Source organism: Chironomus tepperi, unplaced genomic scaffold (genome assembly GCF_022539635.2).
Source record: "Chironomus tepperi strain 1889 unplaced genomic scaffold, CSIRO-AGI_Ctep_v1 contig_260, whole genome shotgun sequence".
Taxonomy (NCBI): Eukaryota; Metazoa; Arthropoda; class Insecta; order Diptera; family Chironomidae; genus Chironomus; species Chironomus tepperi.
In genome coordinates, this window is record NW_027226382.1 from 617,024 (window position 1) to 634,706 (window position 17,683).

Below are 17,683 nucleotides of genomic sequence, written 5' to 3' on the forward strand. Positions count from 1 at the left end.
AAAATAACAAAAGCTCATCCTCATTGATTTTTTTTTGTCTTGTTAACTTCAAATATTCTCTTTTTTTTCTTCCTTTATTTCATCTATTTAAATGAAAAAAAAATCCAATTTTTGTGTATTTGCGGTGAATTTTTTTCATTTACTTCACTTCCTCATTCATATATAACAATGATGATGATGATGATGTGATGTTCATAACTCATTCAAAAACACACACATATAGTGGTGTATTTGTACGTATAAAGGATAAGAATCTTCATGTTGAATGTTTCAAGTGCGCTACATGCGGTACATCATTGAAGAATCAAGGCTATTACAATTTGCACAATAAATTGTATTGCGATGTTCATGCACGTTTGGCTGCAATGAATAGCCCACCACCAAATAGCAACGGTTTAGTGCCCGTAGCCGTACCACCGTAAGTATTTTCATGTCCTTATTCTACTTTTTTTGGAGCTAATTTATTTGATGAAAATTTCGTGCTCACAAAACATAATGAAAGGAGCTTTACGGTTTGTTTTATTGCATTGAATTTATCATAGTCTTTATGTACGAAATTTAAGGGAATTTTGTCAGATTTTTAAGGATAAATGTTAGATTTGTATGTAGAAATATTAGGATTTGCTAGGAAATGCCTCAAAATTAATGTAAAATCTGACAAAATTTCCTTACTATTGAGATGCTCTTGTGGTTTACAACTCTCCTTATTCAATGTACCACACAACAAAAGGTAAACTTTTTCTCATCATTTCAAATTTGTTCGCAAAATTTCTCATTCTTGACATGGAAAACATTTTTCTGCCGTTCCAATTTTAATTAAAATTTTTATTTTTTTTTCTCTTTTTGTCCTGTCCTCAAATACAAAAAATTGCTCATCTACCTATAACAATGACAATGGAATTGCAGAAAAAATTTGGGTGTCAGCACAATTTCATCTGCATTGAATGCCCATGCTGGTAATTTGAATGGAAATGTGAGTATATTTAAGCTAAATCTGTTATTTTTTATTATCTAGATGACTAAATGTGTTTAGATTGCTTTTATTGCTCTGTGTGTCTCTCTATGTAGAGTTGATTCTAAAATCCATATCTCATCCCATTCATTTATACAATTTAATGTCCTTTTAGAAATATAAATATGTGTATATAATTTCAAGTATTTGCATTCATTTTGTCTTCACATATTTGCTATTCATGAAAAGCTTTTAATTTTTATTGACATTTTATGGAAGTATTGTTGAAAATAAAGACAAATGAATGAAAAAGATTTTTAGATTGTCAGTAAATTTCAAAAGTTAGCTTTTAGCAGCTTTGTTTGACTCTTAACCATTTGGGGTAACAGAAAAGGGTAGTTATTAAATTTGAAGGATATCGATGTCTTGGCTTCACGTTTTAATAAGAAAACAATTTTTCAAGATAGACTTTTCTGAGATTAAGAGTTATGTTGAAAAAATATTCAAAAAATAATTTCAAGGGTCTGTTAAAGCTTTAGCCGGTTTTTCGACTAAGTCGATTTGAAAAGTCGGCTTTAGTCGACTAAACAAACTTTAGTCGACTTTCGACTAATGGTATATAATTTCAAGTATTTGCCACATTTAGTCTTCGCATATTTGCATTCATGAAAAGAATTGACATTTTATTAAAGTATTGCGGCAAATTAAGAGGTTTCCAGAAGTCAGTCATTTCAAAAGTTAGCTCTTTTGACTCTTAACCACTGGGTAGAATGTCTCGGTTCGAAATTAGAGCAATTGTCAATTGGTAAAGGTTCCGACATTTTTAAGGCTTTAATTGGACGCTTTTAATTCCAAAGATAGCCTGATAGACGTGCTTTCATAAAATAGCTTTAATTGAGCCTTAAAAGCTTCGTTGCGGTGTCTCTTTATTTATATTGCTTGGGAACAAAGCATGATGATTTGGATTTCATGCTAGATATTAGTCAAGCTTCAAAAAAAACAATTGTCAGCTCTGACTTTAACAAAAGAATATTTTAACACTCATAGTTGATAAAGTGTTCAACTTTTTTTTTTTTTCATTTGGTTATCCACAAATGGACATCATTTGATGGAACTTTTCTCAAACAGAATTTAAAATATTCCGCATTCTACAATATTATCCTATAAAATAACTTTAGAGACAACTTAAAAATGAAACATTATATTTTTTATTCATTCATAAAATCATAAAAAATGGAATAATCCTAAAAAAATATAATTTCCCTTTTGTGATTCATGAAAAGTTTTATGACTATTCTGGTGAAAATATGCTTAAAAGTAATCAAATGTTTTTAAAATAGGAAGTTTGAATTGTTTCATAAAAATTTTGTGATAATTTTCCAAAAAAAGTTTCAATAAATGAAAAATACATCTGGTATTCATATTTTCATCACATTACAACTGTGTCATGTGTCTCCATCATGAAAAATCAATTTGCAGGCAATCATGTGCAAATTCTCATGTTCTGAATTATTTTACGGTTTTCATGACATGTTTCCATACTTTTCTAATGCAATAAAAATGGTTGTCATATCCCACATCCAACTGACCTCAACATATGACAAACCAAAATTTTAATTACAGTCCGTTCCATATATATCAATAAATACTAAGTGATGCACTTACTTTATCACAAAATAAGCAATCCAAATGGTATCGCTCAACTTCATAAATACATCTATCATACCACAGAAGAAGTTTCAAATTTCATTTAGCTTAATGCTACCTCAAGCTGTTAATCTCCATTGAGAGAGAAGCATAAAGTTGCTATGGAAAGTTGCTTTCGTTGATTTTTAATTACGTTTAATTATCTCGGAAGTTTGTCTTTTACTGTGTTGATGATACACAAAAAGGGTTAAAATTAAATCATCCCGAACGGCACAATGCAGCGAACATGGCTCAGGCCAGTGTGACTTGAGAGCCCTTGAACAGATTCAATGATATCCGGCCTCAAGCCAGAGTCAAGTCGGTCTGGGGCTAGATTTGTAGCCAATTCTACCCCGTGTACCTTCCAGGAAAGTTATAATTCATCCCGAACAGCACAATTCTGCAAAATCTCGGGGCAGTTGAGACAACTTCGCGTCATACCGTTAATAAGGGGAGGTTGAGGTGCCCTAGCGTAGACATTTTGCTGTTCGGGCAGCGGGTTGTGATTTTTAAACAATGAAAATTTTTAAAACTTTTATAAAAGCTTTTCATGAATATTTAAAAACCTGTTCATCCCTACTAAAAGCGTGTAATAAATAGGATTGCTTGACCTATTATACAGATAAAGCTGAAAAATTCCACAGCTTTTGTGTTGCTGATCAAAATAGAGAGACGCAAATGTTTTATGAGCTTTTAAGTTTTTTTCCATTTTTCATCCTTGTGGTTATAACTGCTTTTAATCCATTTTATCATCACTTCTATCCATGATCCTATTCTTTAATTATTATTTATTATTTTGTGTAACATTTTTTTCCCTTCCTCAAAAATCTGCCATGTTTGTGATTAAACCCAAAAAAAAAAAAAATAAATTTAGCATAACATTAACGAGAGTCAAATAAGCCCAACAGCAACTTTAGTGAGTAAAGGAACTAAAGTTAATGATGATAACAATAACAACATAGTTTGTGATAATCGTTACATATCGGAGACGGATTTTGGTAGCATATCAGGCTCCGATAAGGAAAACGACTCACGACCATCATCATCTCATGGTAATAACATAAACAAGTCAGACATAACTAATGGAAATGAAACAGATGGTTTTCATTATCGTACAATAAATGGAAGAGTTATCAAAAGTGTAATTCCACCAGGCAAGGGCATAAAAGTCAATTATAAGGTAAGTAATTTCTATGTGGGTTGTATTTACGTCTGTCATGATAGCTTTTTACGTTTTTTGTTGTATTTCGAGTTGCATAAGCTAAAAGGGTAATGGCAATATTGATTTTTATTCATATTTTTTTTTTCTACGTCACATTTAGGTTCCATCAAACATTTCAGGACCAAAGCCATTCTCATATACACAGGCACCAATTCAAGTAACTAATGTTGCTGTTAATCAATCAATGGCTGCACCAAAGAGCCCATCATCATATCCACCACCATCATCTCAACAAGCATGGACTCCACAAGCCGCTGCTCCAGTTGCACCAAAACCAGCCGGACCAGTACAAGGTGTTTATTAATTTTATTATTTTCACTTTTTTTGCCTCATTTGAAACCAAAAAAATATCCACTTTAAATTTTGTAAATATTTATTTTGGACGAACACCTCAGAATTAAGCATAAATTGATATATTTTTACAACAGAAAATATTCTTCATCCCTCCGATCATACACATAACATATATGCAGATAATACACATAAATATAAAGATAAATATTTGATGAAAAGTTTAAGATTATACATGCTACATTTATGTCTACATATGTGTACTGTAATATGTACGATTGATAATATGAAGCAGCAGTCTTCAGCATTCAATATTGAATGTAAATAGAATACGCTGATGGATAAAATAAAATAATTTTTTACAAATGGATGGGAAGCTTCACTTCCACGAGGAAAGAGAATAAAAGGCAATAAAAATATTTGAAATTGGGAATTTTTCAATAATCCATAAAATAAGGCTCATTTATTTTAAGTATAGGCAATTTGTAGGGTAAAGTAAAGTTTCTCAGTCATAACTTCCAATAAACGTTTGTGCTCATAATAAGTTTGAAGACCTTTGGAGACTGTTAAAAGAAATTTGATGTCAAACTGCGGTTAAACAGTTCATTCAGTTAATTTAATCTCAGTTTTCTCCTTTTATGGATAGTTAAATTTGTATGAGAAAGTTCATTGAATTTTATTTGCTGAATTTTATTTCATTTAGGAGAAAAATGTACAGCAATAGATATAAAAGGAGCTTTTAAGGTTTCGAATAAAATCAAAAAATTAATTATATTAAAGGTTTTTAAGAGTCAGATGCTCCATTTATGATATATTATGCTCTTTTGAACGACACAAATGAAGAAGACTCTCCAACAGAGCTTTTAAAGCTCCACTGAAGCTCTGTTGTTAAGACTAAATTGATGGTGACTTCGAATGTCATCCATATGATTGCTAAAATTAGGCAAATTTGTGTGACATTCATATGGCTGGCAAGTTAAAGCGGGTTTCATTTGGAACTAACAAAATAGCTTTTGCCGAACTTTAAAAGCTACATTGCGGTGCCTTCATCATTTATGCAGCTTGAGTCTTCTATAAAAGACGTCAATTTCACTGTACTGTCTCTAATAACTTTGACTGTAATATCTTGAGCATTTTGCAAATCCTTATCATATCGATAGACAGTACTCTATATGAGGATTGATATATCGGTCTCTGGTGGCAATCGAGCCCACGTACTTAAATAAGAGTGATACAGATTTCCTACCTGTTTGTCTAATCACTCGGCCACAGAGGCTTTTATGTCGTAATGACAGATTTGCTTATATATAGCTCGGCATCTTAGATTCCACTCTGTTCAGAGACTACAGTAATCGTATGAGCCAAACATAAACTTTGAGTTCACTTTAAACATTGCAGCTTCCCCAATTTCAAATGCTTTAATACACAGCTCTATCCTTCTTATTGCATCACTTATAACTCTCGTTATAGTCGTAAATTAGAAATTTTTTAAATTGTATAAAAGTTTCCCATCCATTTAGCCTTCATTACGTGCATCGCAAACTAAATATAGTTAAAGTTTCTCATTTTGATGTAGCAAATTTTCAGTTCAGTTTCTATCTCTCTTCCTCTATCATTTTCACAAAAATTTTCAATAGTTTGATGTTCATTTACACTTGATATCAATTAAAAGTTTATTTTTAATGTTTAACAGTTGAATTAGTTAGATAATTGATGTTGTTAATTAGAATAGAATTCGTACGCAATTTGCATTTTTTGTTGTCTGTTTCAAAACTTTTTAGTGGAAATTATAATGAAATTATGTTGTTAAAAAAATGGATAAATTTTATTGTTTTAATTAAATAATTATGTATTCATATCATTGTACAAAATGCCATTCACAAATATACACAAACACACACACACACATTTACACAACTGCAAATTGTACTTTGGGTGATGCAATTGCTAAATGACTCCATAACATGTCTGTTAATTTTACATATACACACAAACGCTCAAAAGGAGGTTTAAACAAGAAGCTTGGATTTAAGCCAAAAGGTACATACAAAAATACAAATTTATTCTGTTTCGTAAAACCCCCAGTCCGTGAATTAAATATGACTTCATACACTCTTTTATGTCTATGTTCTGGGTTGCAAATAAATGAAAAACACAAAAGCTTGCAATGCAAATCCAACAAAATTGAGTGCTTTCACACATACATTTACATAATAAAATCATATACACACTTACACACATCCATATAATTTGTTAGTATTTTGTAAGAGGATGATTTTGTTCTAGTGGAGCTATTAACACTGAGGTTGATTAAGTTCTGGATTAGATAGAACCCTTTTTTGATATGAATGCACGAAAGTCGCATGTAGATTGGAATATTGAATGACCAAAATTTACTTTTAATTAATGTTAATTCCAACGAAAACTAGTTCTGTACAAGACCTCATTAGAACTGCTGCATAACATCAAAATTCAGTTCCTTTTTGATGTTTCACCATGAAATGTGTTACATCATCCAATTAGGTTCCACATTTGCTAATGAATCTACCATATTTTCCCACATTTTAATCCAGGATTGCACACATGTGTTAATAAATTTCAATTTTCCACTCTATATCCACACAAACGAATGAAAATGGCACATGGAAAAAGGAAAATACATTTAATTGCATTAATATGCATACAAAGATCCACACAAAGCATTCATGTGTGCTTTATGATTGAGCTAGAAAATTAAAATTCTGTTGCAATATGAAAAAGTTTTTTTTGTGCAGCATTTAATTGGAATGAATAATTACATCAACTTGTTGTTTACACTTTTCCTGATTCTGTTTGCTCTTTTATTGTTTAATATTATGCGGAATGAATTAAAGATGAAAATTTTCTCATGAAATGAAAGCTCTTAATGCTCATTACGATTATGATTGCATTAGTTAATGTTGTTCAGCTTAAATATTCCTTCTTGTTTCTAGACTTAATACATGTTATTTTCTTTAAAATTCAAATTCACTGATTTATAGCCACAATTTACCTAAAAGGAAAAATAATAAAATAAGAAATGCCAAATAAAAAAGTTTTTATTCAAATTGATTTGCTTTTGAAATTTTGGAACCGAGCTGCTCATGATTAGACTATATTTAGTAGAACTACATACTGTGCTTTTAAGAGTTTGAGTTGAAATTAAGTTTTTAAAGTTTTTGTAGAACATGCTTGTTATATTTGTTCATTGAGGAGTTTAATAGGGATGTTCATCTTATGGAGCATTTTTAAATGCAGTCCTCCCTCGTGTCGTCCTAGATCTTTAGCCTAAATAGCACAATTCGGTTAATCAAATTAAATTCCTGTCCCAGGACGATGTGACTCTGACTTGAAGCCATATTTGGTTTAAATTCCATTCTATGCCACAGCCACGTTAGACGAATGTGCCGAATTTTAGAGCAATTACTCGACTTGAGCTATTCGGGTGATGACATGAATGGCATTGTAAACCGTTAAGAATTTTAGAACAAAATGCAACTTTCCCTTGTCAATTGAGATCTGATAGACAACTTAACTATCCCAGAATCAATAAATCACTGTAAATCTCTTAATTTCAAACAATCCAGATCATTTTTCATGATTATTTCTGGTTCACTAACGAACTCCTAATCATGTTCAGCTCGGTTAAAATTTCAGCACGTTGTAAGTTATTCCATTTCTTCTTCAACCAAATCTTCTTATTCTTATTCCATTTCCGTAATCAATTTTGACTATTTTTCAATTTAATGGCACTTTGGAGATTTATTCCATTTCCATAATCCATCTCTTTTTCTCTCGTTGAGATCGTCGAAGAAATTAAAAAAAGAAAACAAGGAAAAATTGGAAAGCTTCCGTTTTCCTTTGAACTTTTTTTCATTCTCTTTATTCTCCAATTCTAATTCGATTTCACGAATAATAAAGACAGTGCCCCTTTTACTTCATATTGACGTTAAGGAGAGAGAAAAAGATTATGAAATGCGGAAGAGCTTTCAAAAGTGAGTAAAAATTTTCTCTTTTCAATTTTGTGATTTCCTCATTTTTGGATTCGAGCTTGTTTTCTAACAATAAAACTGCTTCCATTGATGCTGCTTTTTGTAATGAATGAAAAATTTGACATGCTTAGTTACATCGGGATAGAATGTATTTTATTTAGGGTATTGTTGTTTTGTGATAGTCTTCTGGGTTTGAGAGGGGTTCTATAATAGTTACAGTCATTGAGTCTCGAATTGAATTAATGCTTTTTTTGCAACCGGATTAGATAAGATCTGTCCAAAGTTGTAGTTTCTTATTAATAATTCAGCATTTAGGGAGCTTATTCATATAGCATGCTACTATATGCGATCCATTAGTCCATTTTGCTGTTGATAAGATAAAAGTTTCATGATAATCGAGTTAAGAGTCTTCAAATTCCAAATAGCATGATAGGATAAAATTCATTTTTCGCCTTAAAAATGGACTGAAGTCACGGAGCCATCAGGGCAACTTGGCATTCAATCTTTTATTGTCACACTGTATTCATGTGACCTAATTTAATTAATTGTAACTTTACTCATCTGAACGGCATCATGATTCATACAAATGGTTCGAAGTCAGTCTTGTACGGTCCTGTAAGGAAAACTTCGTATCTTGTCGTTAGCACTGAAACTTAACTGTGCTCTAGCGAATAAGTTGTGCTGTTTGAGCAAATAATTGCAGAACTCCAGCGAAGCTTATAAAAGAGCTTTAAATAAAGTTTAAAACTCTCCCCACATTCACAATTTTTACATTTCAAGCTACAATTTTACATATGTTCAAATGACAAAACATAATCAAACGAATGAAAGTTCCAGAGTCAAGTTCCAGAATTTTTGTGTTACCAAAAATATTTTTCACTCTCTTTGTACCATCCACACACAATCATGATCGCATGAACAACAGAACAAAACTGAATAAAATTACACTCGAAATCGAGATGCACGAGAACACATTTGCATTTCCATTTTTTTTTTCTCATTTGGATGTGATGCAATTTTGAAATTGATAAGCGCTTGAAAACTGCACGAGATTCAACTAACGCTTTTTATTCTTTCTTTATTTCTTATTTTTTTTTTTTGCTTTAAATGTTTGTAATCTGTACTGAATGTTTTTATGTCTGTATTTTGTGTGTTTGACTTTGCTAACAATCGATATCATACATTCCACATTTTTTTGCATTTTTCTGACATTGACTTGAACTTGTCATTGAAAAAATATGACGATAACTTTAAAGAATTTATTGATATTGAAAAATGTAATGGAAAGCCACGTGAAGAAGAAAAGACAAAGAAGAAAAAGGAGGAAGATGTTTATGTTCCATGTGATTCTGAGGACGAATTTGATCCCCAAGAATTAGTTAAAATAGCAAAACCACCGCCCTCAAATTTTATATGGCCGCCACCCATTGAAGAAAAAAAAGTTCCAATTGCAGCACCAATTTATGTTCCTGTGCCGGAAACACTTCACGTAACAGCCAAGCCATGTACAACTGTTCGACCACTTGGTCGTCCAGCACCGCGATTAACGACTCAAAGTTTACGTACCGTTGAGACCACATCCGATATTGAGTGTTTACATGTCGAATCTAACATAACAGCCACAACATCAACAACGTCAAATGCATCATCAGAATCTGAATATAAAATGTATCAAACACAAAATAATCATTATGTAAACATGTTTGAACAACATGAACAACAGCAACAACAAGAACAGCAACACGATGATGAGGTTGAAGAAATTAATAAAAAACAAATTGAGATAGATTTACGTAAAACACCTCCACAAATTGAATTGCCAAAAGATATTAAAACTGTTGAATTTGTAGAGCCTGAGCCTGGATATCAACCCGAGACCTTCCTGAATGTTTTCTCAAAGAAAAAAGAGACATGGCAGAAATTGACTCAAAATGTGGTTACTTCAAGAGTTGAGGAATATTCTGAACAATACTTAGCTGTTGAACAAACGGATGATAATCCAGACAACTCAGAAGCTGAGTTTGAGGATGTTCAGCAAGTAGACACACAAGAGTTCCATAAATATACCCAGCAAGAATGTACCCAACAAGAATGTACCCAACAAGAATGCGCCCAGCAAGAATGCACCCAGCAAGAATGTACCCAACAATTGGATACAGAAGTAGAGGAAATAAATGAAAAGAAACAAGAAGTTACTGAAAATCAAGAACCAATTCCAGATGGTCGACAAACTGGTCCATACGATGGAACTTATTACCAACTTGCTCCATCAAATATTCCACAACCTGTGCCAAAAGGATATCAAAGTAATTTACAAAAGGCACTTGTCTATTCATCCGACAAGCCATATTCTATCCGTAACATGCCACCAACACCAGAACCTAAATTTCCATGTCTTGATCTTTATGAAAGAGCTGTTCGCGAAGCAGCTACGGAGCCAAAAGAAGAACCTCCAAAAAAAAAGGAAATTCCTAAATTTGAAGTCAAAACAACAAAAGATCATCGCGACTTTCCACATAATGAACAAGAAGTCAGACAAGGTAACACATTATTATCATCCATGATGCGAACAGCATCGCCAAGACAAATGGAATTCATCAAGTCAAATATCATTGAGGAAGTTTCATTACCAGATGAGTTGGATGCATATTTTCCACCGCCAATCTCAATGGTGCCAAATGAGCCATATCCATCACTTAAACCATATCGCACAAAATCACCATTTGTAAGTGCTCTAACAATTGTATCTGATCGTCCATTTACGCCATTTGGTCGTGAGATCAAGTCACAATTATCATTGGAACCACCACAATGCAATGCACCAAAATCAACATTTTCAGACGCATTACATACAGCTCCTGAGGAGTCATTTGATCCATCATCATTAGAATATGAATATATTGAAAATAATCCAATTGAATATACAGCAAAAGTTTATGAACGTATTACAGTTGAGGCTACCGGTAACGAAGAGAAGTCTGTGTCATCTTATCAGCATGTCGAATCGTTCCCTGTTACGAATCAAGATCCCTATCAGCAAGCATACATTCACAAAATTCAACCATGGTCAACACCAAGTGAACAAATCGCTGAAGGTTCTTACAGAGATTCTTTTTCAAGCAGCAAAGCATCAACTGAATGCAATGTTAGTGACAGCCGTCGTTGCAGCAAAGCAGCAAATGAAGGCGCAGTCAATGAAAGTCGACGCACCAGTAGAGCTGTAAATGAAAGTGAAAGTCGCAGAACCAGCAGAGCTGCAAACGAATATGGAGTAAGTGACAGCCGTCGCTGCAGTGAAGCAGTTAATGAGCCATGCTGTGTCAAAAAAAATATCCGAGATCTCTTGAAATTCGATGAACCAGAAGAAGAATTTGACCCCGACAAACCATGTCCAAATGCTCCATATCCACGTAGACATGAGGGACCATCACCATTTGAAGGCATGCAAGTGAAAGTTACTAATAAGATGACATCAGCACTTCATAAGCCCGATGAAATCCCACAATATCAAAGAAAGTGGTTCAATTTACCTACACAAAATCCTCCACGAACACCAGAGCCTGAAGAATTGCGTGAGAATGTGCCAGTCGCGTTTAAAGAATGGTACGAGACTAAACAAGTCATTGCAAGTCAATCTGAATCTGTACAGCGAAAGGAAATAAGAGTGACATTTGCTGAAAAGCCACCAATTCCTCATGATACACCAACAAATTCAAGACGCGGATCAGTCAGCGAAAAAATCCAATGGATGGAACAGACAAAAGCAGCTGAACAGGAAGAAGTTAAATTCCCAACGAAATCAAGTCTAAGAAATGAGAATGCTTTCCCCACTAGAAGTATTTCTATTGAGGAAGAGAAAAATGAAGATAAAGATCATTTTGGACAAATCAGATTCCCAACATCACCGGCACCAAGTGCTGAAAATGCTTTCCCATTGAAAGGCATCCGTAGAAATTCTATTTTTGATATTCAAGAACGTCAAGACAAACAGTTTGCAAAACAAAAAACTTTAAAGCAGGAACTCGAAATGCAGCAACAAAGGATGCAACAAAAGCATCGAGTTCGTCAACAAGTTGAGCTTCAAAACATGCAAAAGAATTACGAGAAGCAAGTACAAAATACTATTGTTGAAGAAATTCAACAAAACCATACGCTTTCCGCATATGAGCAAGAACAAGAATATAAACGTCAACTGGAGCTTGAAAAGCAACAAAGACAAAAGGAAAAGGAACTAAAGGAACAACAAGCACGAGAGCTTGAATATCAACGTCAAATTGAAGAGAAAAGATTGCAAGAAATTCGATTCCAAGAGAAGCGTGAACGTGACATTCAAATACAGGCACAACGAGAGGCTGAATATCAAAAGCATCGAGAAGAGCAAGAAGAAGCTTTAAGGATTCAACAAGAGGAACGGGATCGTGAAATGAAGCGACAACAAGAAGAAATTGAAAAAGAAATTTTGAAACAGCAAGAACAAGAAAGACGAGATGCTGAAAGGCGTGAAGCACGTAGACTTTTTGAAATCCGACGAAAGGAGGAAAGAGACCGTGAATTGGCAAGACTTGAAGCTGAATTGCGTGAAAAACGAGAACAGGAGTTGAAACAGTTAGAGCGTGAAATTCGCGAAAAGCGTGAACAAAGACAACGTGAGGAAAAGGAAGCAGAAATAAAGCTACAAAAAGAAAGAAAGGAACGCGAGGATGCAGAAAAGGAGGCCAAGCGTTTAGAGCAAGAAGCTATCCGCTTACAAGCAGAGCAAAAGAAACAATTGCAAACTGAATTGAAACTCAGACAAAAACAGGAAGCTGATCGCAAGCAACGAGAGGAAATGGAATTGTTCAACATTGAGGAAGAAAGGAAGAGAAATGAAGAAATTGCAAAAAAAGCAAAAGCATATCAATCTACAACTTATCAGCAACAAATGGTATGGCCACCATCAGTTTCATCCACCCCAGCACCGACTCAAACTCAAAGTCAAACTCCAATGCCAATTCCAATTATTAAAACAGACAGCGACACCGAACTTAATGCTCCCAAATTTCATTTCGAGCCATTAGATGAGGAACAAAAGAGATTCATGGCGGCTATTCGTCCTCCAAGCACATGCTATTCACCACCAACAGAAGAGAAGCCATATCCATCAATTCCATACTATCAACAACACTTAGCTTTCTATGAAACTGCCCCTGATCATTGTGGAATCTTTGATCCACGTTCAATTTCACCAGCTCCAGTTCAAAATCGTTCAAGGTCACCAGCATTTGGACCACCACCAAATCCAATGAGAGCCTTTATCAACAAAGAAAGAGATCCAGTTGTTGATGACTCTGGAATTTACCTTTGTGGTGAACGTCTTTTGTCACCAGTTTGGTATGAAAAAGGAAATAAGAAAATGCCACCACCTGTTCAGAGACGAATTCATTCAAATCCCCCATCAGCAGCACACCCACCACCAAAACCTGACCTTGAAGCCATAAAAGAAAGTATTAAGCATAAGAGGCAAGCAACACATGACAGTGACATGAAGCCACCACCCACACCACCTCCAATGCCAAAAACAAGCTATAAAGCAACATTACCAGGAGTGAAAAATGAAGCACCAGAAATCAAAACACAAAGTGAGTTACCGCCGAAAGGCATTGTAGCAAGCCAAATTCGTCGTTTATCTGGTGATGCCTCAAACTTAATGTTTCCAAAACGTTCATCATTCCCATTAAGCGAGTATAATAATGGAATGAAAGTAAGACAAGACGAGATAGGACATAATATCACCGTGACTGTACAATCATCATCATCATCATCATCATCTCATTATAGTAAAAATATTCATCATAATGATCATTTCAATGTAAATAACAATCATATGCACCATCATAATCTCAATTCTAATGCTATCGCTTCAGCCAGCTTTCAGAATAATATTAATAATAATAATCTTAATAATTTTAATAATCATGACTATCCCATCATCGTCGATAATAATAATAATAATAATAATAATGATAAAAAAAATATTACGTCCACAACATATCCAAATTATTCAAATGTTGACAATGTTCGTGTTAACCAAACAGGTTCTGTAGGTACACCAGGCGCTTTAGCTAAACACGGTCGTACATTCACAACAAGCGGACCAAATCGCGGTCAGGGTATTTTGACTCAACCAGCATCCGGTCGCATCCCAATTTGTGGCTCATGTGCTAGCCAAATCAGGTTCGACAAACGTTCTTTTGTTGTTGTTGTGCGTGTTTGTGTGAATTTTTGGATTTTTTGTTCCTTTTGTGTGTCGTTGCATGATTTATGATATTAAGGTTAAACATAACATGTATAGTAAGGAACTAACTTTTGTTATTTACTGAAAAAGTTTTTCTACTGTGAGATTTCTTCTTGCTGTTGAATGCGAATTAAGGAATTAAAGATGAAAAGTTGGTTAGTTTGCAAGATTTGTGGGGATTCATATTTCGTATAAAGTTATACGTGCTGATATTAAGGCGCTTAAATACCGAACATCACAAATGTTGTAAATTCAACTGCTATATACTTAAAAGTTTGTATTATCTGCCGAGTGTTCTATAATAATTAACGATTAATGCTTACTTCAATGACTTTAAAATCCAGCTACGATTTCTAGCAATAACTAATCCTTAGCAATTTTAATACTTAACTATTTTTGTTGTTTTTTGTTTGTTTGCGTGCCAGCCATTCCAATTACTAACAATAAGGACAGCATGATAGCCACAGACTTGCTAAAGGAATCCGTAGATCGTTTAAATATAAACTCACAGAACTCTGATTTCCGTAAAAATGCATCAAGCGTTCTAGCTGCAATGCTAGAAGCTAGGATGATTAAGAAGCAACAAAATAACCAAGGAAGTAAATTTGAGGATCCTGAATTTCTACCGCCACCTCCACCACTTCCATCGACAAAACCACCAAATCCTAATATTCATGATCACGATTTGCCACTTCCACCACCACCGTCGCCATGCAAAATTCCATCTTCAATATTGACGCCTCCATTATCGAGTGATGAGAATGACTTTCCACAAAAAAAGAGCTGTGGAAATAACAACAACAATAATACGGAAAAAGTCACTTATCGTCATAAAAAGCATCATCACTCAAATAATCAATCACCAGACTCATCACCATCGTCCTCGACATCATCTTTTCATGGAATTAGTAAGCCTGAATTATCCACACATGCACGAGATCGTCGTTCATATATTGAAAAGAATAATAACAATATAAATGGACATCATCATAATGTCAACGAAATATCCTTTAATAATTCAGTAGATAAAGACACATTAGACACAATAGCTAATGGCATTGCCAATGGTCAACATCCGGTTTGTGATAAATGTAAATGTAAGATAACAAGGTGAGTACGGATAGTCCAATAAACACGATCTACAATTTCTTTCATCCCCTCTAAACAAGAAATTAAATTTTTTTTTCGCAACCGCTTGTCTATGCCTGTTTGCTTGTGATGCATGAAACGTGTGTAACTTGCGTAACACGTTTGTGCCTTTAATGGATATGAATTAACACTCTTTTTTTCATTTTACTTTCATTTCTTTGCCTACATAAAAATTTATGTTTATGGAACAGAGGACCATTTGTGACAGCACTTGGAAGAACTTGGTGTCCAGCTCACTTTTTGTGTGTGAACCAAAATTGCAGACGCGAATTGATGGACATTGGATTTGTTGAAGAGAAAGGAGATTTATATTGCGAATACTGTTTTGAACAATTCTTGGCACCACCATGCAGTAAATGCAATGGAAAAATCAAGGTAAGGACAATTAAGCTTCAAAGTTTGACAAAGTTTAATCAGTTTGACAATTCGTGTGCCAGAAACTTCATGACAACTTTTTTAATACTTTCAGGGAGATTGCTTAAATGCCATTGGCAGGAAGTTCCATCCAGAGTGCTTCAAGTGCACATATTGCGCAAAATTGTTTGGAAATAATCCATTCTTCTTGGAAGAGGGTGAACCATACTGTGAAGCTGATTGGAATGAGTTGTTTACAACAAAATGCTTTGCCTGCGGCTTCCCTGTTGAAGCTGGCGATAGATGGGTTGAAGCTTTGAATAATAATTACCATTCACAATGTTTCAATTGCACTGTAAGTTTCTCGGAAGGAAGACTTCCTTTTATATCGGATTTGAAAGGGTCGAGTCAAGTGAAAAACTTATTTTTTGGGTTTGTTAAGGGGTTGATTGCTTGTTACGTAACGCGGGTAGGGGAGGGGAGTCATTACGCTACCAATGATAGGTATAGGACATTTTTACTGAGGGATGAGCGGGGGGGATGAGTCAAAATGTCGATTTTACGTATTAAGCGTTACATAATAAGTGAACTGCCCCAAAGAAGTATTGAACATTTACCGTTACATTATAGCTGTTTGCTCTACCTAATGGAAATTTTTGATTGCTTCTCTTCAAACTCTTGACCCAAAACAACACAAAGTTAAATTGATTGCTGACATTTGTATTTTCTCTGTATTCAAATTTAGTACTGCAAAAAGAACCTTGAGGGACAGAGCTTCTTCGCAAAGGGTGGCCGACCATTCTGTAAAAACCATGCTCGTTAAGAAGTCCAATACTGCAACATATAAATCACATTAAAGGCACATCAAAGAAAAAAAATCATAAATTCGCACGTGTAAAAAAGAAAAATTCGAGATTCGATTGACATCAATGCCTTTAAATTGTGCAACTTGCATCCGCAATTTCATATTAATTAGCTGAATGAAAGAAAAAAATGCTATTTTTATTTTATCAAAACCATAAACATTTAAAAAAAATTTAATTTTTTTTCGTTTTTGCAAAGATTTTATTATTAAAATTTCTCTTTTTTCTTCACTTAATTAAAATAATAATTTTAGTTAAACTTTAAGGAAAATGAAATCATCATAAAAAAATGATTAACAATTTAGTCACAATTTTTATTCAAGAAAAGGAATTATGCGCTACATGAAACACTTTTAGTCGTATGTTTAAGAAAAAAAAAGATTTATTTTATTCAACAATTTCTCAATTCAAAACTGTTACTTAATGTCGGTGTGAGTTTGAGATCTTGAGCGGCATAAATGAAGAAGGATTCGTTGAACCTCATTTGTCAACACAAATTGGATACCGTTCCCATTTGGCAGCCATTTGGACGCTAAACTGGTTCGGAATCAAACAAGTGTTAATTAAATAAGTTCAGCAGATCCTTCCTCATTTGTGCCTCTCGAGAATTGAATTTTGTGGTCTCAAACTTCTTCAGATTATGTTAGATCAGGTCAAAAATTTAAATCCTTATGAGAAATTTCGGCTTGTTCAAAAAATTAACCAAAAACTGAGACTCAATAATTTTGCTCAAATTCACATTGAATAATTTAATGAAATTTGTAAAGAGATGGAATTTTGAGGTTCGTTTGAAATTGTAGGCATGCTGACAAAAACGCAGGTTTGCAGAATTGAACGATCTTTAAGGTATCGACCGAAAACTTCAGGTTTGCAGACACAAAA

General features: G+C 34.0%; 1 protein-coding gene across 1 annotated transcript in view; it reads left to right on the forward strand.

The window, feature by feature from the left end:
- The window catches only part of LOC139091720 (PDZ and LIM domain protein Zasp-like), a 99,439-nt gene extending 82,571 nt beyond the window's left edge, over window positions 1-16,868 (forward strand). The window contains exons 10-18 of the mRNA XM_070641880.1: window positions 224-418; window positions 907-973; window positions 3,513-3,818; window positions 3,961-4,153; window positions 6,156-6,191; window positions 9,277-14,374; window positions 15,776-15,959; window positions 16,054-16,293; window positions 16,684-16,868. Coding sequence (XP_070497981.1) covers window positions 224-418; window positions 907-973; window positions 3,513-3,818; window positions 3,961-4,153; window positions 6,156-6,191; window positions 9,277-14,374; window positions 15,776-15,959; window positions 16,054-16,293; window positions 16,684-16,761 — 6,397 coding nt within the window. The 3' untranslated portion in view covers window positions 16,762-16,868. The remainder of the gene's footprint in view (window positions 1-223; window positions 419-906; window positions 974-3,512; window positions 3,819-3,960; window positions 4,154-6,155; window positions 6,192-9,276; window positions 14,375-15,775; window positions 15,960-16,053; window positions 16,294-16,683) is intronic.
- The last annotated feature ends 815 nt before the right edge of the window (window positions 16,869-17,683 follow it).